Source organism: Symphalangus syndactylus, chromosome 7, assembly GCF_028878055.3.
Source record: "Symphalangus syndactylus isolate Jambi chromosome 7, NHGRI_mSymSyn1-v2.1_pri, whole genome shotgun sequence".
Classification (NCBI taxonomy): domain Eukaryota; kingdom Metazoa; phylum Chordata; class Mammalia; order Primates; family Hylobatidae; genus Symphalangus; species Symphalangus syndactylus.
In genome coordinates, this window is record NC_072429.2 from 9,531,055 (window position 1) to 9,557,315 (window position 26,261).

Below are 26,261 nucleotides of genomic sequence, written 5' to 3' on the forward strand. Positions count from 1 at the left end.
GATAGGCGAGGGCAGAGGAGGCTTCCGATGGCGGGGCCAGGAGTCCTTCCGAGCTCTGCCCCTTGTCCACAGGAGTGCTAGTGGGCGTGCTGAAGGCCTGGGATGCAGACCAGACGGAAGCCAACAACCGCATCAGCTTCAGCCTGTCAGGGAGTGGTGCCAACTACTTCATGATCCGAGGCTTGGTGCTGGGGGCTGGGTGGGCTGAGGGCTACTTCCGGCTGCCCCCAGACGTGAGCCTGGACTATGAGACACAGCCCGTCTTCCACTTGACAGTGAGTGCCGAGAACCCAGACCCCCAGGGGGGTGAGACCATAGTAGACGTCCGCGTGAATGTGGAAGATGTGAACGACAATCCCCCCACCCTGGATGTAGCCTCACTCCAGGGCATCCGTGTGGCTGAGAATGGCTCACAGCACGGCCAGGTGGCTGTGGTGGTTGCCTCGGATGTGGACACCAGCTCCCAGCTGGAGATACAGCTTGTGAACATTCTCTGCACCAAGGCTGGGGTCGATGTGGGTAGCCTGTGCTGGAGCTGGTTCTCAGTGGCAGCCAACGGCTCTGTGTACATCAACCAGAGCAAAGCCATTGACTATGAGGCCTGTGACCTGGTCACGCTGGTTGTGCGGGCCTGTGACCTAGCCACGGACCCCGGCTTCGAGGCCTACAGCAACAATGGTAAGGCAGCCTGTCCTTGCAGGGCTTGGCAGGCCACAGCTTAGGGGCTGTGGGACGGAGCCCTGGGCTGGAACTCACAAGGTCTGGGCTCAGATCTGAACTCCAGCCCTTTCCAGCTGCAAATACTGGGAAAGTCCCAAACCCTCTCCAAGCTTCAGTTTCTCCATCTGTCCAGTGGAGTTGGGCAGTAGGGTTGGCTGTGAAGATTCAATGAGAACACGGATGTATGGCACTTATTGCAGTGCCTGGCATGCAGTAGCATCAAATTAATGCCATTATTTTACAAGATGCTGTGAAAGAAAGATGACACTGCAGAGCCAGATGTGTGCTTGTATCCCACTTCTGACACCAAATAGCAATAATAACCACATTAACAACTAGCATATATTGAGTCCTTATGACAGCCAAGAACTAAACCAGGGACCTTGTAAGAATTTTTGCACTTCCACACAACCCATGGGGTAGGTGGTCCCTATCCAATTTTATAGATGATGAAACTGAGGCAGAAAGTGGGCATTTAAACAACGAGCTTATATAGTTAGAATGTGTCAGTATAATGTCATAGGTGAGATCTACCTAGGCTGGGCCCAATCCTGGCCCAGCACTATTGCTGTGTGACTTTGACAAGCTGCTTATCCACTCCGAGGTCTGGGATGATACTCCTACCCACACAGGCCAGAGAAGACTGAGCAGGCATTCTGGGTCAGGAGCAAGGAAGGGGACTGAGCATGGGGAACACATGGGAGAGAGACTGCAGGGCATGGGGTTGAGGCTGCGGGGCACGGGGTTGAGGCTGCGGGGCACGGGGTTGAGGCTACAAGGCACAGGGTTGAGGCTGCGGGGCACGGGGTTGAGGCTGTGGGGCACGGGGTTGAGGCTGCGGGGCACGGGGTTGAGGCTGCGGGGCACGGGGTTGAGGTTGCGGGGCACGGGGTTGAGGCTGCGGGGCACGGGGTTGAGGTTGCGGGGCACGGGGTTGAGGTTGCGGGGCACGGGGTTGAGGCTGCGGGGCACGGGGTTGAGGCTGCGGGGCACGGGGTTGAGGTTGCGGGGCACGGGGTTGAGGCTACAAGGCACAGGGTTGAGGCTGCGGGGCACGGGGTTGAGGCTGCGGGGCACGGGGTTGAGGCTGCGGGGCACGGGGTTGAGGTTGCGGGGCACGGGGTTGAGGCCCAGGCTCTTTGGGTCAAGCTCTTGCCCAGAGACAAAGCCAGCTGACCTTGTCTCCTAGGAAGCCTCCTCATTACCATTGAGGACGTGAATGACAATGCACCCTATTTTCTGCCTGAGGATAAGACTTTCGGTAAGCAGCAACCCCGTTCACACACCATACCCCTGCTCCATGAGGCCACCTTTGAGCAACCCTGACAGACCCTCCTTGGACCCCGGGGGGGCCTTTAGAAAGGGGGGAAGGCCTCCAATCCTGCCTCTTCCTAGGGCTGCAATAGGAGAGGACATTGGAGTTTTTTTTTTCTTTTTTCTTTCTTTTTTTTTTTTTTTTTTTTTTGAGACGGAGTCTTGCTCTATTGCCCAGACTGGAGTGCAATGGTACGATCTCGGCTCACTGCAACCTCCGCCTCCCAGGTTCAAGCAATTCTCATGCCTCAGCCTCCCGAGTAGCTGGGACTACAGGCAGGTGCTACCACGCCTGGCTAATTTTTGTATTTTTAGTAGAGACGGGGTTTCATCGTGTTGGCCAGGCTGGTCTCGAACTCCTGCCCTCAAGTGATCTGCCCGCCTTGGCCTCCCAAAGTGCTGGGATTATAGGCGTGAACCACCACGCCCAGCCAACACTGGAGTTTTCATTCAGCTCTGCCCGACCTAATGTCTGGCCCTGGGCCAGGCCTTCCCTCTCTGGGCCTCCATTTCCCCATGGTCCTGTGGGCCTGTGACCTCACCTGTGACAATGGGAGGTGGATGACTTGCTAACTACTGGCCCAGTGGTGGCTGTAATGGGGGGTCTCTTTTGGTAGAGAGGTTGAGGGCAGGTTTAGGGGGATGAGCCCTGAGCTGCGCTCGTGGCCAGCCTTGGTCCAGCTGGGCAGTGTCCCGACCCTGCTGACCGCGTTCCCGTTCACACCTGCAGTGATCATCCCTGAACTTGTGCTACCCAACCGGGAGGTGGCTTCTGTCCGGGTAAGTTCTTGGCTCCAGCCTTTGTTGGTCACATGAGCCCCAGGGGACACAGGGCTGAGGCCTTCAGGCCTTTCATGGTAGAAAGAAAATACATGGGCTCCAAGACATGAAAAAGAAAACCCCAGAAGGGAAACCAACACCTGTCTAATCAATGTAATCAAACTTTACTGTGATAAATGTAGCATTCATAAAAATGTCATGACCGTAAATACCACTTGCAGTCTAGATATTTCTTACTATACCAGAATTCTTGAGTAATACGGAGAACTCATAGCTAATTGTAAATTAAGCCAGTGCCTTGTCATTAAATAATTCTCAGAGCCAGCTGGGCGCGGTGGCTCAAGCCTGTAATCCCAGCACTTTGGGAGGCCAAGGCAGGTGGATCACCTGAGGTCGGGAGTTTGCGACCAGCCTGACCAACATGGAGAAACCCCGTCTCTACTAAAAAATACAAAATTAGCTAGGTGTGGTGGTGCATGCCTATAATCCCAGCTACTTGGGAGGCTGAGGCAGGAGAGTCACTTGAACCTGAGAGACGGAGGTTGTGGTGAGTTGAGATCGCGCCATTGCACTCCAGCCTGGGCGACAAGAGTGAAACTCTGTCTCAAAAAAAAAAAAAAAAAAAAATTATCGGAGCCAAGTCATGAAAAGGCTTTCAGCTGTTTATGGTGTTGGATGTGGGCAAGTTTATTAGGGGTGGTGGCCATGCCGTGTGGGGATGAGGCCTCCCACACCACCGAGGGCTGGGCCTGGCTGGGCTTCTTACTGACCTGGAGAGCTGCCTACCCTCTCTGGGACTCCGTTTCCCTGTTCAACAAGAAGCTAGCAGTTCCCAGAAGGTGGCATGTGGGTGCCATTCCCTATGCTGTGGAAAGGAGATGGGTACAAGAGTGGATGGAGCTGGCCTTCCCCCACTTAGAGCTGAGTGTAAGGACAGGGTCTCTCGGAGCCTCAGCTTCCTCTTGTAAAATGGGGTTAGTAATTCTCCCTCTCTAGGTTGAAGTTCATGCTAGAGACAGTGACTGTGTGACTTTCAGGCCTTAAGACAGCTTCCCAATCTTCTGCCAATTTGGTTCTAATGTCATGAGTTTAGCCACGGCAATTTTCTTTAAATAGACTCCTTTTTAAGACTTAAGCACTGGTGTTGGCCTATCCTTAACAGTAACGTTGGTGAACTCGAAGCTCTGTGTGCTGGTTAAATTTCTCTCTAAAAGGCACTAGAATGAATAAAAATGCTTGTGTCCCCTCCCCAACCAGCTTCATGGTCCACTAGGGGAATTGGTACTCCCCGCACGGAAACGAGGGATCCCAGGGGAGGTGCTTAGGAAATCTGAGCATCGCTGTGTGTGTGTGCACACCAGTGTGTGTGCCAGTGTGTGTCTAAGTGTGACTGTGTGTGCATGTGTATAAGGGTGAGTGTGAATATGTGTGACAGTGTGTGGGTATGTATAAGTATGTGATTGTGGGTGTGTGTGTATGTGTGTCTGACTGTGCCAGTGTGTGAATGTGTGTGAATTGAATTGTGTGAAGGTGAGTGCATGAGTGAGGGTGTGAGTGTATGTGAGTGTGTGTGTCAGGATAAGTGTGTGAGTGTGAGAAGGTGTGTGAGTGTATGTGAGCGTGTGAGAGGATAAGTGTGTGTGAGGGTGTGTGAGGGTATGAGTGTGTGTGCGTGTGTGTGCACGTGTGTGTGTAAGTGTGAGTGTGTTAGGGTGAGAGTGTGTGTGTGACAGGGACAGTGTGTGTGACAGTGTGCGTGTGTGTGTGAGAGGGTGAGAATGTGTGTGTGAGTGTGTGTGTGTGTGTGAGAGAGAGTATGGCAGTGGAGGGGTGTGGGGGGAGCAGGGCAGGCTTTCCACACGTGAGGGACTTAGGGCAGTGATCTGTTTAGAGTTGGGGAACAGGGGCAGGGACTTGTCCAAATCTGGATTTGCAGAGCAGGCACACTGTTTTTTGAAACCACTTGCTTATTCGGGGCAGCATGGGGATGGCAGATAGAGACGTTGAGGACCAGCCTCCCAGGCCACCCTTGCCTCTGATCCCTGCTGGGGTGGAGGGATGCCTGGCCTGGCCAGGCCACCAGATATTGTCCACTCTTGCTCCCAGGCCAGAGACGATGATTCAGGGGACAATGGCGTCATCCTGTTCTCCATCCTCCGAGTGGACTTCATCTCTAAGGACGGGGCCACCATCCCTCTCCAGGGTGTCTTCTGGATCTTCACCTCCTCCGAGGCCGACGTGTTCACCGGGAGCATTCAGTAACTGTGGGCGGCCCCAGGAGGGAGGTTGCGGGGAGGGGCCCGCTAGGAACTTTCAGGCAGCAAGTCCCCCATCCTGGAGGTTACAAGGCTCCTGAGGATTCAGCCCGGGTTCCAAGACTGACCTGCACCCCCGCCTTCCACAGGCCAGTGACCAGCCTTGACTCCACTCTCCAAGGCACCTACCAAGTGACAGTCCAGGCCACGGACAGACCTTCCGTGGGTCCTTTCCTGGAAGCCTCCACCACCCTGAATGTGAGTGCCGGTCCCACCTCCAGCCCCCAACGCCCTCTGCCAGCCCCCAGGGTCCCTGGTGCCTCATCTCCTGCACACCCCCTTCCCAGCTCTTCACCGTGGACCAGAGTTACCGCTCGCGGCTGCAGTTCTCCACACCAAAGGAGGAGGTGGGCGCCAACAGACAGGCAATTAATGCGTAGGTCTGGGGAGCCCCGGAGGGAGCGGTAGGAAGAACAGGGTGTAGGAGCCTGGTCCCCAACAAAACCTGGATGGGATGTCTCTCAGTCCTGTTCCTGACCCACATTTGACCTTGTCCCTGTCTTTAACCCTGTACTTTAACCTGCACCGCGTTCTCGCATGTCCCCAGAAGCCCATACCCAGCCAAGGGCAGAGGGAGGCCTTGGAACAAGGCTGCCATGTACAGTTGTGAAGGCTGTGCACTGCCTCCACTAAGCACTCTGCTTGCTAAGCCATTAGCCCAGCCCCAGAGGAAGGGATTTCCTTTTGCAATTTTCACAGAGATGCTACCTACTCAGCCAACAGAGCTGTCCAGAGGAGGTGCCCTTTCTCACTCACACAATTCTTAATACCACTGGCACAGCCCTGGCCACAGGCCCAGGCTAAGACCCCAGGCCTCTGTGACATCTGCCTCCTTTGCAGGGCTCTTACCCAGGCAACCAGGACTACCGTATACATTGTGGACATTCAGGACATAGATTCTGCAGCTCGGTGAGTGCCCAGAGGCCTGGGGGTGGGGGTGAGGGGGAGAAGCGGTAGCAGGAGGGGCCTATGGGTGATCCAGGCTCCTGACTCTTTAACTCTGTCCCCCTCCAGGGCCCGACCTCACTCCTACCTCGATGCCTACTTTGTCTTCCCCAATGGGTCGGCCCTGACCCTTGATGAGCTGAGCGTGTGAGTGGGGCTGCCCTTGGGGCAGGTGTGAGGGTGAGCAGGAAGCCTGGGGTGTGCCAAGGTCCCTCAGGCCTAAGTGGAGTTCTGTGGCCAGGATGATCCGGAATGATCAGGACTCGCTGACGCAGCTGCTGCAGCTGGGGCTGGTGGTGCTGGTGAGCGCGGGCAGGGCGGGGCAGCAGGTGGGGCTGCCGGGACCCCACAGCCTCCCTCACACTCGTCTTTCTCCAGGGCTCCCAGGAGAGCCAGGAGTCAGACCTGCCGAATCAGCTCATCAACGTCATCATAGGATTGGGAGTGGCTTTGCTGCTGGTCCTTGTGATCATGACCACGGCCTTCGTGTGTGTGCGGAAGAGGTGCGGCTCCCATTGCCCCCGTGTCTCCAACCTTCACCCTCTCCCACCACCCAAGACATTGGGGGGCGGGGGTAGAAAGAGCTGGGGCTTAGGCACAGGTATACATGCATTCACTCCCCAGTGACCCAGTGCGAGATCTTGGGTGAGTCACCTCCCCTCCCTGAGCCTCAGTTTCCTCATCTGTGAATGGGCATGACACTAGATTCCTCAGTGCACTCAAGGAAGTAACATGCATCTCACACCCAGCGAGGCGTCTGGCACACACTATGCATTTAATAGATGCTGCTGCTTTTTCCAGCATGTATAGACTCAGCAGCCGTATCTGGGTTTGACTTCAAGCCTTGTCACTGGCTATTTGACCTTCAGCAAATCACTTGCCTTGTCTGGCTCTTACTTCTACCCTCTGTAAAATAGAGCTAACACTCACCTCCCAGGATCTTATGAAGCCACATGCTCAGGGCCTCCACTGGGGACACAATAGGTGTGCAGCAACTGTGTGACCCCTCTTCCGGTTCCCCACAGCTACAGCCGGAAGCTTCGAGCTATGAAGGCTGCCAAGGAGGCCAGGAAGACAGCAGCAGGGGTGATGCCCTCAGCCCCCGCCATCCCAGGGACTAACATGTACAACACTGAGCGGTGAGCAGGGGTCAAAGGGTAGGTAAGAGGCCTGGTGGGGGGCTGAGGGCCAGGCAACTTGACCAGGCTTTCTCTCCAGAGCCAACCCCATGCTGAACCTCCCCAACAAAGACCTGGGCTTGGAGTACCTCTCTCCCTCCAGTGACTTGGACTCTGTCAGGTGAGCCGTGCCCCTCACAGCCAGGCTAGGTGGTGGTGGTGGTACAGGTAGTGACCACATGGTGATGAGGATGGTGTTGTTGGTGGCAGTGATGGTGTTGATGGTCATGGTGATGACAATGGTGATGGTGGTGGTACAGGTAGTGACGGTGATGGTGATGGTGTTGGTGGTGATGGTGATGAGGATGGTGTTGTTGGTGGCAGTGATGGTGATGGTGATGACAATGGTGATGGTGGTGGTACAGGTAGTGACGGTGATGGTGATGGTGTTGGTGGTGATGGTGATGAGGATGGTGTTGTTGGTGGTGGCAGTGATGGTGTTGATGGTGATGGCAGTGGTGATGGTGGTGGTACAGGTAGTGACGGTGATGGTGATGGTGTTGGTGGTGATGGTGATGAGGATGGTGTTGTTGGTGGTGGCAGTGATGGTGTTGATGGTGATGGCAGTGGTGATGGTGGTGGTACAGGTAGTGACGGTGATGGTGATGGTGTTGGTGGTGATGGTGATGAGGATGGTGTTGGTGGTGGCAGTGATGGTGTTGATGGTCATGGTGATGACAATGGTGATGGTGGTGGTCATGGTAGTGGTGGTAGTTGTGGTGGTGATGATGGTGGTGAGGTGATAGCAATGGTAGCAATGGTGACGGTGGTGATGGTGGTGATGACAATGATGATGGTGGTGAGGACGGTGTTGGTGTTGAGGTGATGGTGACGGTGGTGATGGTAGTGGTGGTGAGTGATGGTGATGGCAATGGTGATGGTGGTGGTCATGGTAGTGGTGGCAGTTATCGTGGTGGTGGTGGTGAGGTGATGGTGATGGTAGTGATGGTGATGGTCGTGATCATGGTGATGATGACAATGATGGTGGTGGTGGTGATGATGTTGGCGTTAAGGTGATGGTGATGGTGGTGAGGGTGGTAGTTGTGATGACGGTGGTGGTGGTGATGGTGATGATGGTGGTAGTCGTGGTGATGGTGATGGTGGTGATGGAGGTGGTGGTTCTTGGGCACAGTAAGGGAGGACTGGGCCTGCCAATACCTGAGCTCCATCACCTTTCTTACAGCATCAACTCCCTGGATGACAACTCTGTGGATGTGGACAAGAACAGTCAGGAAATCAAGGCAAGATGGGGGATAAATTGGTGCCTGGAGATTCCAACTTGGGTTCTTCTGTGGAGGGGTTCAGGACAGAGCTCAAGGGATGTGCTACTGACATGGGCAGTTCTGCTTCTCTGCACCAGGCCCCAGGAAGCCCTGTGGCTTTGGAATGGGGTCCAATTCCTGCTCCTCCACTGGTTCACTGTGTGACCCTGAGAGACTTCTTGCCTCTGCTTCTCAGTTTTTTCACCTGTAAATAGGGATGGGAACATCAACCACGCAGAGCCACTGTGAGGATTAAATAAGGGCAGGCATAAGAACCATTTGGCACAAACAAGTGCTCACCAATCTGCTTCCAGCCCTTTATGGCCGTTATAGGAAAGCCAGCTGGGGGTGGGAAAGGAGATCCAAAGGTGAATGAGCATAGTCTAGCAAAGGAGAGAAGATGGGTTCAAATAAACAACAGTACTGCCATCTGTTAAACAGGTGAGTTGGTTGGCTGAGATCAAGTGTTCATAGACTGGCCTGCTGCGTAAAAGCACCTCAGGAGCTCTTGAAAAATACTGATGCCCCAGGTCACGCCCAGGTCCATGGGTGCAACATTCTAGCATTTTAAAGACCAAGAGTTCTGATTCTGATGGCCCACGTGGAGCCTGGGCATGGACCTGTTGTAAAAGCTGCTCAGGGGGTGCTAAGGTGCAGGCATTGTGGACACGGCTGGAGCGGGTCAGCGGGCTGAGTGTGGGGTGGGTCCTGCACATGGAGGGGCGGCTCTCTGGAAACAGAAGGAACTGCCCTCTCTCCTTCCCACTTTGAAAGCCACCTCTGGAGGAGACGCTTAAGGCCCATTGGAGCCATGATAGTCGGAGGTTGTGTGTGTGGTGTTGCGGGGGATCCACCCACATTTTCCCCCAGTCTGGGTTATGGGCTTGGCCGGGTCCCTGCCCACTAGGGGCTCCCAGCCTGACTTCATGGTTCAGAATTTGTTTTCCCTGAGGAGTCCTTACATGGAAAGATTTGGTCAACCAAAACCTCTCTTGGTCTTTAAAATGGTAGAATGTTGCACAGGGGCCCAGGTAGAACAGGTGCAGGGAATCTAGCACAGAAGCCTCCGGACAGGCCCCCAGGTATGGCTGTGTGGGTGGTAATGCAGGCAGCCAGGCAGCGGTGGAGGCCTCTGGGTAGATGCTAGGAGATGGTTAGTGGCCAAAACTCTAATGAACATGTCTGGGCAACTGAGGCAAAGGAACAGTCTTGTCTGCTGGAGTGCATGGCCTGTGGCAGAGGCTGATGCTGCTCCAAACCCCAGGGAGTGGAGTGAAGGACCCCCTGAGGTGTGGCTGGATCTGTGGACTGGGAAGGGGCAGGGAAGTAGGAGAAGGGTCTGGAGAGGGTGTGGGGACAAGTCACAGAAAGTCTTCAAAGCCAGAAAATTGCTCAGATTTTGTCCTGGGAGGGCAGGGGATTGCTATATTTCTGAGAAGCTGCCCAAGGCTCCACCCTCCCTCTTGCAGCAGTGAGTCTTGCGGGTCTCTGGGCAGGCCCACGGGGCATGGGGCCTTCTTGGGCGCTGTCTGCCGCCTGCTCTCCCATGGCTGGGGTGGCGCGGGTGGATCCTTTTCCCAGGAATCTCTTGATGCCCTGACTTGTCTAAGCTCCACACATCTGTGTGGTAGGTGTGAGTGGCTGGAGAGATTATCACTCTAACCTCCCCAAGTAACCAGCAAGGAAATTGACATCCAGAGAGGGGTGCTGACTTGCTCAAAGTGGGACAGCGTGCAGGGCAAGAGCAGACCAGAACCCAGGTCTTTGGACTCTGGCACCAGGTCATGTTATCGTGGGTGGCACTGAGCCTGCAGCTTTCCACTCGGGGTCTGTCTTGAGGGCTCTGAGGAACACATGCAGAATGCTTAGCCCCTCTGGGGCCCCTCAGATGTTCCACTGTTTACTAGGGACCAGAACAGCCCCAGTCTGGAAAAAGCCCTTGGAGTGCCCTGGGGAGGGTGGTGGTGGCTGGGGCTCTGGCCCTGTAGGTGTCTCTGTAGCAGAGCAGCTGAGCTTGGGGGCCTGGCTGTTCCACAGGAGGGTATGTGTATGTGTGCACGTGCACAGCATGTCGCATGGGGAGGTGGAAGAGGAAGGGCAGGAGAGATGAGTGTGTGCCATGATGAACTGCAGGTGGGACCAGCCTGTGGGCAGTGTCCCTCTGAGGGCAGCAAAAAGAGACGTCAAATTCAACCAGGGCAGTGTCACATCATGGACACGCTTTTGAACCAGCAAGACCAGTGGTCCGCCCCCTCTTCACCAGTAGACCTCTCTAAGCCTCAGTTTCCATATCTGTGAAGAGAGGACATGTTCCCTCCCTCAGAGGGTTTCAGTGGGTGGTTGAGGTAATGGATGGACCTCAACCCACACGGTGCCTGCCATGGGGTGCAGGGGGCAGGAACTGAGCTGGGCCGGCTCCTCGGCACAGGACACAGGGCCTGGCATTATTTGGAACTGGGCTGAACAGCAGAGTGCCGCAGTGTTGGTAGGCAGGGCAAAGGCCAGAGTGGACCCCCCAGGCCGCACCCTCCCACTCCCCTAATCTGCATCACCATTAGCCAGGGCCACCTCTGGGACACAGCCTGGACCAGAGGCCCCGGGAGGGGCAGGGTGGGACCCCTGCCAAGGAACCACTGGTCCTGAGCTTGAAGCCCATCCACTCCCCTAGGGCCTGGGGCACTCGCCCCACCTTACCTTGCCCTTCACACCTCCTCTCCCTCTCCCTGCAGGAGCACAGGCCACCGCACACACCACCAGAGCCAGATCCAGAGCCCCTGAGTGTGGTCCTGTTAGAACGGCAGGCAGGCGCGAGTGGACAGCTGGAGGGGCCGTCCTATACCAACGCTGGCCTGGACACCACGGACCTGTGACGGGGCCGCCACTCTTCTGGCCCCCCTCGAAGAGGCCCCACCACACCCTAACTGCACCCGTCTCCCTGGAGATGAAAATATATGACACTGCCCTGCCTCCTGCTTTTGGCCAATCACGGCAGACGGGTTGGGGAAATATTTTATTACCAATGTATACTGTGACAGTTTGTAGCCAAAAACTGCGGCTGGAGGGGTGGGGATGGGACACTGAATGGTCACAAGGGACTTGTGGGGCTCACAGCACAGGGGGGACAAGGGGCTGGAGAGGGTGGCCTTTAAAAGACAACTGTGGTTATAGAATGAGCTCTCTGTCCTGTCCCCAACCCAAGAACAGCTGTCACCCAGGACGCCAGGGCCTAAGAGCTTCTGTGAGCCCAGCTGTGACCTCCAGACCTTCCTGAGACCCTCTGGCCTTTCTGTGACTCTCTCTCTCTCAGCTGAGCCCCCAGGGTACTTCCTGCAGCTGTCTTTGGCCTTTCTGGGAATCTCAAACCTGTGACTCAGTGGGAGAGGGGATGGGGCTGGAACCGGGCGGGTGGGAGATAGGAACTGGGGAAGGACCACCAACAGCATGCAAGAGACGCCCCGGCCACGGGGCCAGCCACTGCGTGGAGACACTCACACTCGTTCTACCTCACGTGCCGCCCGAGGCCTCACATTCAGAGCCGTCCCCACTCGCGGGTCTCACACACCGATCCTCATCCACTTGAAGCTTCTGCCACTCAGACTTGCGTGCAGTCTCTCCCTGTTCTGGGGATCTGGCCCCACCGGACACCGCAGCGCACCAGTCTAGACATCTCAGGAGCCTGCCCCGGCTCTCAGGGGGTGGGAGGCGAGGGTGCTGAGCAGGTCCCCGTGGTCGCCCAGTGTGACCGGGAGTAGAGCTGAGGGCTGTGAGGGGACAGTGGGGCGTCAGGGCTGGCCGGGTTCGTGGGCTCGTGGCCACGAGGGAGCTTGGTAGAAGGGGTTCTTCTGTTTGTGATGGGAGGGGCTGGAAAGACGGGGACGCAACAGCCCTAGAGGCTGCACAACCCCTCGGAGGCCTGTGGCACGCAGAGGGGACCCCTTCCAGGGGCCTGTGATCAAGAAGGGAGCCAGAGAAGGTCGGAAACTCGGGCGTACAAAATGGGGGCAGATCACTCGGCCGTGGGTCCCGCCCGCGAGCAGCACCGCGGCCGGCGCACACTCTGCAGCAGCGCGCGGAACAGGCCGGGCGGACGCTTGGCGGCGCCATCTGGGGGCGCGGCGCGCACCGAGCCCGAACGGCCGGGGCCGGCACGGGCGGCGGGCGGCGGCGCGGGCGCCCCTTGGCGGCCGTGCTCCTCGATCTGTCGCTCCAGATGCTTCTGGATGGCCATGCCCAGCACCTCCACCTCCATGGCGGCGCCGTATACCTCCCACGTCATGCCCTTCTCGTCCCAGCTCACGTCTCGCACGGGCTCGGCCGGCTCCGGGGGTGCTACAGCGGCCGCCAGCGCTGAGCCGGGACGCACCCGCACTTCGGGGAAGGCGGGCGGCGCGGCGGCTTGCGGTGTCATGGGCCCAGTGGCCACGGAGCGCGTCTCGGCGGCGCCCAGCGACACCTGCAGGCCCGCATCTCGGCGCGAGGGCGGTCTGGGCGCCGGGCTGGGCGCGCGAGGCGCCGCCTGGAAGCTGAAGGCCGGGCCCCCAGCGCCGTCCTGCGGAGACATGGGGCTCACGGCCACTGAGACGCAGGCCTGCGCGCCCGCCTGAGTGCCCGCGTCCTCGCGCGGCGGCGGCAGGGCGCTCGCCTCCCACGACGGCGCCTTGGTGAAGTTGTCGCGAGTCCGCGGCCCCGGTGGGGGCGCTGCGGCCTCTGGGCGGGGGCTCCTCTCGACCCCAGCGGCTTCCAGGTCTTTCCGGCCGAGACTGGAGGCTTCGGTGCTGGACACGGGCTCGGGCTTCGGCTCCACGCGGCCTTCACTGCCCCTGGCACCCTCGGGAGACCGGGCTGAGCCGAGGGCTTTGCCGTCTAGCTGCCTGGAGGAGGAGGACGGCTTGGTCTTCTCCAGAGTCAGGGGGGCCACCTTCCCCAAGGATGGGGACTCCGTTTTTCTGGAAGGTGCAGAGTCGGCCTTCCCCAGGGACACAGGCTCTCCCTTCCCTGAGGCAATGGGCTCTGCTTTTCTGCAGGATCCAGGATCCACCTTCTCTGAGGCCTGTGGCGTCTCCTTTTTCAAACACACAGCCCCTGCTTCTACTGGCGCTGCAGCGCCCTCTTGCCCAGGGAGCTTTGTTTCTGCTTTGCCACCAGACTGCGGTTCTGCTTTCCCCGAGGCCCTGGGATCCGCCTTTGTGGTGTTCACAGGATTCCCCTTCTCTGGAGGCAGAGAACCCACCTTTCCCTCTGGGATAGCTTCTGCTTTTCCCAGGGACACGGGATCCACCTTCCCCGGGGGATCCACCTTCCCCGAGGGCACCGGGACTGTTTTTCCTGGAGTTGAGACCACTTTACCTATAGACACAGAGTCCCCTTGTCCAGAGGGGACAGCGTCTGCCTTTCCCCTGCTCACAGGGTCCTCCTTGCCCACCGCCAGGGGCTCGGCCTTCCCTGAGGCTGTGGGAGCCGCCTTTCCAGAGGCCGCCAGACCTGGCTTCTCCGAGGACAGGGGATCTCCTTTTCCCCCAGTCGCTGGCTCAGCCTTTACTGCAGATGGGGGACCTGCTGTCCCCAAGGACCTGGGATCGCCTGGACCTGAAGACACAGGGTTTGTCTTTCCCGAAGACTCAGGATTCACTTTTTCAGATGATGTCTTTCTACTTCCGGCAGATATGGGGTCCTCTTTTCCTGGGGATACAGTTCCTGCCTTTCCCACAGACACATGCTCTGCCTGTCCAGGAGACAAGAGCTCTGGCTTTCCTGAGCACAAGGGGTCCATCTTTCCCAGAGAAACTGGATCCGCCTTGCCTGAAGATACGGGATCCACAGTTTTCAAAGACGTGAGACCTGTCTTTGCTGAAGCCGTGGTATCCGTGTGACCAGACACAGGACGCCCCTCTCCTGAGGAGGCAGACTCCATCTTTCCCAGGAACCGGGAGTCCTCTTTTGTGGCGGGCACAGTTTCTCCATTTCCCACAGATGCGGGATCTGCCATCCCCAAGCATGTGGGATCCAGCCTTCCCAAGGACCCAGGAGCCCCGGTCCCAGAGGATACAGGCCCATTCTTGCCTGATGAGCCTAGAATCAGCTTGCCCAGGAGCCCAGGCTGTGTCTTTCCTGTTGACGCAGAATCCATGCTTTCCAAAGGCACAGGGTCTGCCTTTCCCAAGGGCCCAGGATCTCTCTTTCCCGACAATACAAGATCTACCTTTTCTGCAGATGTAGGAGCGACCTTTTCTGAGAACACAGGATGCTCTTTTCCTGAATACCTGGGCTCCTCCTTTCTTGGGAATACAGGGTCCACTTTGTCTGAGGACACAGGATCCACCTTTCTCAAAGACCCAGGATCCTCCTTCCTCGGCGACACTGCATACATCTTGCTGGAGCACACAGGATCTACTTTTCCCAGGGGTCCAAGATCTTCCTTTCTTAGAGTCATGGGATCCATCCTTCCAGGAGCCACAGGATCCCTCTTTCCCAAGATTTCAGGCTCTGCCTTTCCTGTAAACATGGGATCTGCCTTCCGCGAGGACCCAGGATCCTCCTTTCCTGTGGAAGTGGAATCGGCCTGCGTTGAGGACTTGGAATCCATCTCCTCTAAGAACACAGGATTTCTGTCATCGGAGGATTTGGGCTCAGTTTTCACGGAGGACACAGGCTCTGGCTTCCCAGACGTGGTGGTTTCTGGTGTCCCTGAGATGTAGGCTCCATGTGCCTCCAATGTCTCCTTGGAGGGTGCCTCCTGGGGAGAGAAGCAGGTTGGGGAGGGGCAGGCCAGGCTCCCTCTGGGGCCGTCAGAGCAGGAGGCTCCTTCCCCAGCCCCACTGGGGCTTCTGTGTCTAGACTCCATGCCTGGGCTTTGGTCAGGAGTGTGCCTGGGGGGTGCAGGGCTTGCCTTTTGCTGGGAGGGGCAGTAATCCCTCATGGCCGAGCTGCCAGCCCCCAGGCTCCCATCCTGTGGGCAGAAGAAGGCTGTGGGTCGGGGTCCTGGGGGGCTGGAGTCCTTTTGAAGCAGCTGGAGCCAGGCCGGGTCTTCAGCAGTGTCCATCTGCCCTCATGACCACGCCTGCACCCAAGGCTGCTGTCTGGTTCTGAAACAGAGAGAGAGCTGACTCAGACTTCCCAAAGCTCAGTGGGGGAGGAGCCTCTGCCCTCTCCCCCTCCTCACTGAGGGCTGTGTCACATCTGGTCCCCACCTGTCCAGAGGACCTGGACTAAAAACACAAACCCAAGCATGTCACTCCCCTGCTTCACTGCTCCCAGTGGCCCTCTGTATAAAGACATCTTACAAGGCATTCAAGGCCCTTCGCAACTTGGCCACAGCCTAACTTTCTTTTTCTTTTTCTTTTTTTTTTCTGAGACAGAGTTTCGCTCTCGTTGCCCAGGCTGGAGTGCAATGGCGCGACCTCAGCTCACCGCAACCGTAACCTCCGCCTCCTGGGTTCAAGCGATTCTCCTGCCTCAGCATCCCAAGTAGCTGGGACTACAGGCATGCGCCACCACGCCCAGCTAATTTTGTATTTTGTTGGTCAGGCTGGTTTCGAACTCCCGACCTCAGGTGATCCGCCCACCTCGGCCTCCCAAAGGCTGAGATTACAGGCGTGAGCCACTGCGCCCCACCCACAGCCTAACTTTTCAACTTTGCCTACTATCGCCCCTCCCTGTTCAACCCCACCCCACGCAACACACTATCCAGAAGTTATGCTTTTGTCCTCTAGGCCAGGGGCTGCAAACTCTGATGTCCAGGGGTCAGGTAGGTAATTTAAGTGAGGGAAGTGGGTTAGACATAAGACAAAAGGGAGTGGTGGGGACTATGGCAAGTTAGCACATGCTCTGTCTAAAGGGATGGCCGGGCGCGGTGGCTCACGCCTGTAATCCCAGCACTTTGGGAGGCCGAGGCTGACGGATCACTAGAGGTCAGGAGTTCAAGACCCCCCCGGCCAACATGGCATAACCCCGTCTCTACTAAAAATACAAAAAAAATTAGCCAGGTGTGGTGGTGCATGCCTATAATCCCAGTTACTCAGGAGGCCGAGGCTTGAACCTGAGAGGCAGAGGTTGCAATGAGCCAAGATTGTGCCATTGTACTCCAGCCTGGGCAACAGAGCAAGACTCCCTCTCAAAAATAAACAAATAAAAACAAAAATAAATAAAAATAATAAAGGGAGAACCACTACTCCATCAGCCAAGTGCTAACCTGGAGAAAGCAACCTGGTGGTACCAATTCTTCCAGTTGCTTAAGTGGGAAATCCAGACTTTAATGTAAAATATGCTAATTAATTCAAGGTTAAAAAAAAAAACAAAAACCCAAACACTATGTGGGCCAAACAAGACCTGCCTGTAGGCCACCAGTTTATGTCTATGTAGGCCCTGGAGAACTGTGAATGGTTTCTAGTCAAGGAAGGGACATAGTCAGATGTGTGTGTTTTCAAAGATTCCTCTGGGATGGTATGGAGGCTGGGCTGAAGGAGGACAGGGGTTGGCCAAGACCTGTGAGGAAGCTGGTAAATCATTCATTTAATCTTTCATCCATGTAATCCTTCATTCATTCACCTAGCCCCTTCTCTGCAACAGGCCCTGAGCAGTTGCAGGAATCTCGATGACAGACAGCACAGCAGAGGTCCTGGAGATGGTAGTTAAAGGCAGAATTGAGAAATCCAAAGGAAAACTGACAGGTACCAATGGGCTGTGTTGGTAACGGCTGGGGTGGTCTGCAGGGTACTGGCTAGGGTGAGGGCTGCTGGGTGATGGTGCTGAGCAGGAGAAGTAGGAAAGGGGGAGATCTGTTTTTGGACAAGCTGAGTTTGTAGTGCCTGGGGGATATCCAGCTGCCTGCTGGACCTACAAGCAACCCCGTTCCGTTACACACTCAGTAGCCAAAGTGAATAGAGCTCCTGATCCCCTCAAACCTGCTCCAAAACCATCGCTTTAATGCTCAGGCCCAATTCCCTAATCACCCTTGACTTTCACACCCCACGTCTATCAGCAAAACATAATGGAGTTACCGTCAGAATATATCCAGCATCTGGCCACTGCCATCTGAACCCCCCACCATCTCTCACCTGGATTATCTCTGCCTTTTCCTTTGTCCCATAGCTTATTCTCAACACAGCAGCCAGAGGGATCTTAGTAAAACCCGAGACAAATCATGTCCCCCGCCCCTGCTCGGAACCAGGCAGTGTCTCCCCATCCCATGCAAAGTAAAAGTAAACTCCTTAGAATGGCCCAGAAGCCCCTGCATCTTCAGGCCCCGTCACCTCCTCTGCCCTTTCTGCTGCTGCTGTCCCTCTCCCTCACGCTGCTTCAGCCACGCTGGGTGCCTCGCTGAGCCTCGAACACGCCTGCCTCCATGCCTTGGCGCTGCCTGCTTCTTCTGCATGGAGAGATTTCTCTCCAAATATCTGCATGGTCGGCTCCCCAAGGCTTTCCCTGACCCATGCAATGTAAAACAGCCTCCTCCCCGGCTCTGGCTGGCATTCTCCACCCTCTTATTCTAATCAGTTTTCCTCCATAGTACCTGGCACCATCTGACATATCACATATATTCGTTTATTGCTTGTGGTGTGTCACTGTCATTAAAATGCCAGCTCCAGGAGGTGGGGACTTTGCTGTGCCATCTGATATATCCCAGAGCTGAGACCTGGCACACATGCAGTAAGCAAGGAAGATCCTCATACGGATTTGTTCCATGAATGACTGAATGACCTAAGATGCAGAGCCAGCTGTGCCCTCCCTGGCTCAAAACCCTCCTCATTCTTGCCGGAAATGTAAATTAGTTGTAATCTTTTTGGAGGGACATTTATCAATTTCTATCAAAGTTTACAATGCGCATAGCATTTGAGCCACCAAGCCCACCTCTAGGCATGGTCCTGAAGATAGACCTGGGGTCCTGAAGATGGTCCTGGGGTACACAAGGGCATGGCTAGTGGTAAGAACAAGACCGGGAGGCAGGTTCTGTGAAATGTGGGACAACCACGCAGAGCACCGGGCAGCTACTAGAAGGTGTGGGGTAATGAGGGAAAGCACCCAAGATAAATTAATTGAAAAAGGCCAGGGGACAGCATGGCTACTGGGATCCCACGCGTGTAGCCAAGGAAAAGGACACACATGGATGGGTTTATTTATAAAGAGAGAGTTTCTGGATGGAATCCTATAAAACTTTCAGCAGTGACTGCCTCTCAGAAGGAAGAGCGGGGATCTGAGGGTGGGAGAAGCTTTTCTCTGTGCGCCCCTTTGTGATGTTTAAATTGTGGTTATGTGCACACGTAGCCTTTTTTTTTCTAATGGACAATAAAGAGAAACTTTAATGACTCCTCTTACCTTTGGGGTAAAGTCCAGCTCTTTAATATGCTCTTAAGCCCCTATGTTTCTACTTAAGTGCTGGGATTTATCTTTCATTACCCACTCCCACCCCCAAAACATGTACACACACACATACACACTCTCTCTCTCCTCCACCATCTCAGCCTCTACACACCCTCTTCTGGAGGAATCTCTCCCTCCCTTCTTCCCTGGCTGTCTCTTATTACACCTTCAGGTCTCCGTTAAAACGCCTCCTCCTCTAGTGGGCCTTGTTTGGCTACCAGCTTCCTGGAGATTCTTGTAGCCTCTTGTTCCTCCTCTAACAAGGCTCATGTCACTCTGCATCTAGCCATTTACACCTCTGGGTCCCTGGCCAGACCTCAGGTCTCTGGATGGGGACACAGTCGATACTGTTCATTACTGGGTCCCCCAGGCTCTGGCTTATGAGGTGGGGGAGGGGGACCATCACTAAGAGGGGAACACAGGAAGAAGAACAGTTTTGCAGAGGATGATGGGGCACAGGGTTTTGGAAGTGGAACTGGAGTACCCATGGGACTTAGTGGGGGTGACATCCAGGAGGCAGTAGGAAGCAGGCCAGAAGCACGGGAGAGGTCTGGTTGGAATTCTTGGGATCACTGGATGGTCACCAGCCTGCAGGGGTCAGGCAGGCATCAGATTTGAGTGGCATGAATTGAGTCCATCTTCATCTTTGGCCTTTGGATAGTGATATGGGCACAGATAAATATTTGTTTTCTCCTGCAAGGGAGATGATGAAAGACTCCTGACATCCCCAGACTGAGGGAGACAAGAGGGAGTGGTGGGGACTGTGGCAACCTACAGGGCACTGACCCCTTCTAATTTCTGCCAGTTATGGCCAATTAGGAATCATTCCATTAACTCAGCATTTACTGAGCACACAGGCAATGTTCTAGGCATTATTCTTAGGACTGGGGATACAGCAGTGAATAAGAAATGTGGGGTCCCTGCCTTACAGATGCAGAAAGATTGGGAGGAGGGTAATGAACAAGTAGCAAATAAATCATATTATTTCAAATAATGGATGCTGTGAAGACAAAGGAGTGGGCAGCTGGTTTAGACATGTGGTCAAGAAAGCCCCCTCTGAGGCGGTTACCATCTGAGCCAGCCATGAAGAGCCGGAGTGGAGCTGGAAAGGGGGTGGCAGTGGAAGAGGAGGCAGCAAATTACACGAGGCATGGTGGAGGAGAGGGGTTTAGCCTAAGGGCACTGGAAACCCTGGAAGTATTTTCTTTTTATTTGAGACAATGTCTCACTCTGCTGCCCAGGCTGGAGTGCAGTGGCGTGATCTCGGCTCACTGCAGCCTTGACCTCCTGGGCTCAAATGATCCTTCCACCTCAGCCTCCCAAGCAGCTGGGATTACAGATGTGTGCCACCATGCTGGGTTAATTTTTGTATCTTTTGTAGAGATGAGGTTTCGCCATGTTGCCCAGGCTGGTCTAAGAGCCAAACTCCTAGGCTCAAGTGATCCTCCCACCTCAGCCTCTCAAAGTAATAGGATTATATCTTGATCTCTTGAGGCCAACAGTTCCAGACCAGCATGGGCAACATAGCAGGATCTCGTGTCTACAGTAGGATTATACCTAGCACCTAGTGAGCCACTGTGTCCCGCCCCTTGGAAGTATTTAAGCAGAGAAGTGAATGTGGCCACTGTGCCTCCAGGTTTCCTAATTTTTTTTTTTAGCTAAGTCATACATCTGGATACCTGTATTATTTATTTATTTATTTATTTATTTATTTATTTATTTATTTATTTATTTATTGAGACAGAGTTTTGCTCTTGTTGTCCAGGCTGGAGTGCAATGGTGCTATGTCGGCTCATTGCAACCTCTGCCTCCCAGGTTCAAGTGATTCTCCTGCCTCATCCTCCCAAGTAGCTGGGATTACAGGCATGTGCCACCATGCCCAGCTAATTTTGTATTTTTAGTGGAGACAGGGTTTCTCCATGTTGGTCAGGCTGGTCTTGAACTCCCGACCTCAGGTGATTTGCCTGCCTTGGCCTCCCAAAGTGCTGGGATTACAGGCATGAGCTACCGCACCCGGCCTGGATATCTGTATTTTAAATATTGGCTAATTTAAAAAATATCATACAGGCTAAACAAAACACTTTTTTTTTTTTTTTTTGAGACAGAGTCTCACTCTGTCACCCAGGCTGGAGTGCAGTGGTACAATCTCAGCTCACTGCAACCTCTGCCTCCCGGGTTCAAGCAATTCTCGTGCCTCAGCCACCCGAGTAGCTGGGGCTACAGGCGCACACCACCACGCCCAGCTAATTTTTTTAATTTTTATTAGAGACGGAGTTTCACCGTGTTGGCCAGGGTGGTCTCGAACTTCTGGCCTCAACTGACTGGCTGCCTTGGCCTCCCAAAGTTCTGCGATTACAGGCATGGTCCACCACGCCCGGCCAAAACACTTTCTTTTTTTTTTTTTTTTTTTTTGAGACGGAGTCTCGCTCTGTCGCCCAGGCTGCAGTGCAGTGGCGCAATCTCGGCTCACTGCAAGCTCCGCCTCCCGGGTTCCCACCATTCTCCTGCCTCAGCCTCTCCGAGTAGCTGGGACTACAGGCGCCCGCCACTAAGCCCGGCTAATTTTTTTGTATTTTTAGTGGAGACGGGGTTTCACCGTGGTCTCGATCTCCTGACCTCGTGATCCACCCGCCTCGGCCTCCCAAATTGCTGGGATTACAAGCGTGAGCCACCGCGCCCGGCCTCCAAAACACTTTCATGAGCCAACTTTGACCCCTAGGTCACCAGCTTGCAACCTCTGATCCATCTGGCGCTTGGGCTATGGAAAAGGACGTTATAAGCCAGGGTGACCAGGAAGATGGTCAAGGGAAAGGGCCCCGGGGCTGAGTACCGCGGCTGTAATCCCAGTGCTTTGGGAAGTCAAGGTGGGATGACTGCTTGAGGCCAGGAGTTCCAGATCAGCATGGGCAACATAGCAAGATCCCGTCTCTACAAAAAACTTAAATTAAAAAAAAAAAAAAAGAAATTAGCCAGGTGTGGTGGCATGTACTTATAGTCCTGCCTGCTCCAGAGGCTGAGGCAGGAGGATCTCTTGAGTCCAGGAGTTTGAGGCTGCAGTGAGCTATGATCAGCCTGGGTAACAGAACAAGAAACTGTCTTTAAAACAAAGAGAGACAGAGAGCGAGAGAAAGGACCCAGGTTCCAGTGAGGGCCAGGATCTGCCTACCATGCTTGCCTCGTTTCCTTCTCTGGAAAATAGGAATTCAACAGCTGCCTGGCTGGTGTACAGGGAGTTTAGCTGGAGCTGGAAGGAGTCAGCAAAGGATACAGGAAGGGTGCTCTGGGCCCTCACTACCCCTCATTTCAGCCCTGGATGCCCAGCCCTGGGGTCCTCACACACCAGCCCAGCCAACAAGCTTCTCTTCCTGGGTGAAGCCGGGGCAGAAAGTCAGGCCAGCCCACCGCTTATCAGCTCTGTGACTTCAAGCAACACTCTTCTCCTCCTTGGGGACCCTGAAGAACCCACCTCCTGCTCCCCCAGGGCTATAGTGAGAATTAAAGAAAATGAGGGGTGTGCCTGACTCTGCTCACTTTAGGGCTGGGCTGTGTCTGTGGAAGGCCTGTTTTTATCTACTCAGCCTGTCAGAGCCCAGCTGTGCTCCCAGGAGGGGGCAGGGGAGGAAAGGGCCTGCAGCAGAGACACAAACCAGCAAAACCTGACCCTCAGACAGGCTTGTTTGACCCACAGAGCTAAACACATTTTAAAATCAGTTTAAAAAAGGAATTAACTGATCAACTTCTAAACATTAGAAGATTTCATGTGACAGTAAGACTTCCAGCTTCTCTTGGAAAACTAAAATTTGGCAATCTGAGCGTGCTTCCTGCCTGGCAACATTCAGCTGGAGCCCCAAAGGGACAGCCTCCTTAGATGGGAGTGTACTGTCCAATCAGCCACAATCCCCCCTCTTCCCCATGGTGTCCTAGACACTGAGGCTGACTGTCTGCTGCCATCAATCATGAAATTCTCACTGTTGTTTTTCTCACAGCTGGCCCTTCATGTATGTTACCCTCCTGGCCTATAGCCACCTGAGTTTGGACCCTGGACCTCAATGCCATGAAAGGCAGAGGTGACCTTGTACAAATCAAGCCCTTACTGTGTGCAAATCCCACCCACCTGCCAGGCAGGTGTTGTAGTCCTGTTTTCCAGAGGAAGAAACAGGTTCCGAGAGGCAAGCTTGGCTCAGCTGATAACATGCCCCTTTTGAAAGTCCCCAGGCTTCCCATCCCCAACTTGTATTTTCCAGCCTCTGAGATGGGATAAAGTCCAGGGTAGGGGCAGAGAGCCTGGTCAGGGAGATAGAAGGATGTGGGGTCAAGCCCCAGCTTAGTCATTGATATCCTCTATGACTCTGTGTGAGTTTTTCTACTCTGTGGGTCTCAGTTTTCCAATATGTGAATTGGGGGAGGGGATGTAGTTTCATCTGGAAGAGATAGGCCAGCCCTGGGTTTCAGAACTGCCCCAAGACCATTCCCAGAGGCTCTACTGCTCACAGTTCTGCTGGGCCCTTCCTGGATCTTGGGGAGGCCTGAGGATCCTAGAGCTGCTTCTCTGAGAGGCAGCCCAGGCCTGGGGCCCCACATTCTCTCCCCGCAACTATCCCACTAGAACCCAGCTCCATTACCTGGGCCCAGCATGCTCAGTCTTTCTTTTTTTGAGACTGAGTCTTGCTTTGTTGCCTAGGCCGGAGTGCAGTGGCATGATCTCGGCTCACTGCAATCTCCACCTTCCAGGTTCAAGTGATTCTCCTGCCTCAGCCTCCCAAGTAGCTGGGATTACAGGCATGCGCCACGACACCTGGCTAATTTTTGTATTTTTTGTAGAGACAGGGTTTCACCATGTTGGTCAGGCTGGTCTTGAACTCCTGGTCTCAAGTGATCCACCCACCTCGGCCTCTCAAAGTGTTGGGATTACAGGCGTGAGCCACTGCATCCGGTCTCAGTCTCTTTTTATCATCTGGATCCCACAACAATCTCATGAGGGGGGCATTATCATCCCATTTCACAGATGAGGCCACTGAAGTCAGAGCGAGAAGACTTGACCAAGGGCACACAGCTGGGGTGGGAGGGAAGGCTGTAGCTCAAAGCCAATTGTGCCCAAGCACAAAACCTGGGTTCTTTCTAAGATCGTGGACACTGACACTTGGCTCTTTTTTTTTTTTTTTTTAAGACAGGGTCTCACTCTATTGCCCAGGCTGGAGTGCAGTGACACAATCATACCTCACTGTAGCCTCCAACTCCTCAGCTCAAGCAATCTTCCCTCATCAGCCTCCTAAGTAGCTACAGGCATGTGCCATCACACCCAGCTAATCTTTAAATTTTTGTAGAGATGGGGGTCTTGGTATGTTGCCCAAGCTTGTCTCAAATTCCTGGCCTCAAGCAATCCTCCTGCCTGGGCTTCTCAAAATATTGGGATTACAGGTATGAGCCACTGCACCTGGCCTGACATTTGGTTCTTAAAACCTCCTTTCTGGTTTTTGAGGTCAGGCCAAGCTTCCTCCCAAGCAACAGTGCTAAGGAGCATGAAGTAGAAGAAGCAAGAGCTCCCCGTGCCCCTGCATACATTCCCCCACCTGTGGGAATGCATACACCCTATGAGCAGATGAGCCTGTACACTTGGGCACAAACAAGTTGAGTGTGGCCCGACTGAGGCAGAAGGTAGGAATGTCTTCTAGGTATGTGGGCAGGCTCACCTGGCATGCAAAGGAGTGAGCAGACTGCTTGTGGATGTGGATGTATGTACCAGCTTGGGCCACTCTGGGGCCAGGACCTGGCTCCTGTGTTCTGCTGAAGAAGAGCTTGTTGTGCGTACGTACATCCCGCATGTGCAGAATGGCCTGTGTGTTTCTGCGTCGTGGGGGCTACTTGGACCCTGTGGGTATCTCACTCCTAGGAAAGCTTATCTGGGTGTTGCACAGGTGCCTGTGTCCTGCTCCCAGGGAGAGCAGCAGCCCCTGTGACTGCCCATTCAGGCCGCAGAGACCTGGCCAGCCATTCCTTTCCCTCTAGGATTTCTTTCCAGCATGGAGCCATCCTTACACCCATAAACAGGGCCAGAACTGCCAAGCACCTGCAAATACCTCTTCCTGTGCTGACAAGACCAACAAAGGCTTGAGGGGCTTCGTCAGGCGTGTGAGTGTGTCTGAGCATCTCAGTCTGCTGCCCCTTGTTCCCTTCTCTCGTAGTGCCCTTAGAGCAGCAAAGTCTCCTGCTCGGGGCTGTGGGGGGAGAAGGAATCTAAAGGTGTTAGCCAGACCTGCTTCCAGAAACGGCCCTCAGACCATACATACGTACATACATACATACATAGGAGGGCAAGAATGGACGTTCATGGACGTGCAAACGTGGGCCAGTGTGGGTGGGAGTGGGCAGCACGCTGAGACAGAGTGTGTGTGTAAGAGGGAGTGTGTGCACAAGGGTGGCAGTCTACTCCAGGGTCTCTGGGTACGCAAGGGACACCATAAGCAGGGGTGAGCAGGCCAGGGCAGGGTGGTCCCGAGAGTGTTGTGATCAGGGAGTATTGTTGAGTTGATGACCATGCTGTGATCAGCGATGGCTGGTTTGAGTGCGTAGCTGTGCCTGGGTGTGTACGCAAGGCTCCCACCCAGTACCCTGGGTGACAGGTGGCCGTGTGTATGAGTCTAATGGAATGACCAACAGCCATTGTGTGTGTGCGGTAGACCTGTGGCCTCACTCGAGGAAATGAGGCGCCCGTGAGTGAACGCGGTGGTGTGTGATCGCGCCCCGGAGTGTGTGCCGCACTGGGTGTGTGACGGCGAGTGTGCTCAGTAGTGCGAGTGGAGCCAGTGGAGCGTTGAGCTCGCTCCGGGGAAGATGAATCAACGCGGGAGGACGCCCTCCCCCCAGTGGCGGGAAGCACCCCCTCCCGCGCGGCCGTGCCGAACAAAGCCAGCGGGCGGCGGCAAGGCCGGGCGCGGGGCCGACCCCACAGCCAGGGCAGCCTGGCCCGCCGGGCCCCTCGGATGTTCGGTGCGGGGCTGCGGGACCCGCCCCCGCCCCGCCCCGCCCCGGCGAGGAGCCTGGAAACAGACACCCACCGCCCCCAGCCGCGCGCACACACACGGGCTCATGCCGCGCGAGGTGTCTGAGCCCCGCCGCCGGGGGGCTTCGAGGACCCTGGACAGCGGCTCCGGGGCGGCAGCGAGCGGATAAAGGGGCTGCCGCCGCCCGCCCGGAAAGACAGCGGGTGTGGGCGCGGCGCTTACCAGGCAGTGCCGCAGCCCCGGCTCCTGGGCGCGATGCGCTCCGGCTCCCGCCGCCGCCGCCGCCCGAGCGGCCTCGGCTGCCTCCGGCCGGGCTGGCGGGAGGACCCGCAGACTCGGCGCCGCCGTCCCCAGCGCCGGTTCCGCGCTCCCGCCCCGCGCCCCGCCCCG

General features: G+C 55.4%; 2 protein-coding genes across 3 annotated transcripts in view; one reads left to right on the plus strand and one right to left on the minus strand.

Annotated features, from left to right (window-relative positions):
• CDHR2 (cadherin related family member 2) overlaps positions 1 to 11,530 on the plus strand; it is a 47,898-nt gene extending 36,368 nt beyond the window's left edge. Inside the window, exons 19-32 of the mRNA XM_055285075.2 lie at positions 73 to 678; positions 1,910 to 1,981; positions 2,765 to 2,814; positions 4,921 to 5,072; positions 5,219 to 5,327; positions 5,417 to 5,505; positions 5,970 to 6,038; positions 6,144 to 6,221; positions 6,316 to 6,376; positions 6,453 to 6,577; positions 7,100 to 7,213; positions 7,293 to 7,373; positions 8,436 to 8,493; positions 11,244 to 11,530. Coding sequence (XP_055141050.1) covers positions 73 to 678; positions 1,910 to 1,981; positions 2,765 to 2,814; positions 4,921 to 5,072; positions 5,219 to 5,327; positions 5,417 to 5,505; positions 5,970 to 6,038; positions 6,144 to 6,221; positions 6,316 to 6,376; positions 6,453 to 6,577; positions 7,100 to 7,213; positions 7,293 to 7,373; positions 8,436 to 8,493; positions 11,244 to 11,384 — 1,805 coding nt within the window. The 3' untranslated portion in view covers positions 11,385 to 11,530. The remainder of the gene's footprint in view (positions 1 to 72; positions 679 to 1,909; positions 1,982 to 2,764; positions 2,815 to 4,920; positions 5,073 to 5,218; positions 5,328 to 5,416; positions 5,506 to 5,969; positions 6,039 to 6,143; positions 6,222 to 6,315; positions 6,377 to 6,452; positions 6,578 to 7,099; positions 7,214 to 7,292; positions 7,374 to 8,435; positions 8,494 to 11,243) is intronic.
• An 888-nt stretch (positions 11,531 to 12,418) lies between these two features.
• GPRIN1 (G protein regulated inducer of neurite outgrowth 1) lies at positions 12,419 to 26,240 on the minus strand. 2 transcript variants are annotated; one of them, XM_063642515.1, is made up of 3 exons: positions 26,094 to 26,240; positions 15,401 to 15,596; positions 12,419 to 15,247 (listed from the first exon to the last, which is right to left on the minus strand). In XM_063642515.1, the coding sequence occupies exons 2-3, from the start codon at positions 15,551 to 15,553 to the stop codon at positions 12,521 to 12,523; spliced, it is 2,880 nt and encodes a 959-aa protein (XP_063498585.1). In that variant the 5' UTR covers positions 15,554 to 15,596; positions 26,094 to 26,240; the 3' UTR covers positions 12,419 to 12,520. The 2 variants fall into 2 exon arrangements, with proteins under 2 accessions (XP_063498585.1, XP_055141051.1); XM_055285076.1 differs by having other exon boundaries at positions 12,419 to 15,596.
• Between the last annotated feature and the right edge of the window lie 21 nt (positions 26,241 to 26,261).

What these genes read in the sequence shown, in the direction of transcription:
- GPRIN1 (XM_055285076.1), bottom strand. Translation starts at nt 15,553, where the DNA reads ATGGACACTGCTGAAGACCCGGCCTGGCTCCAGCTGCTTCAAAAGGAC.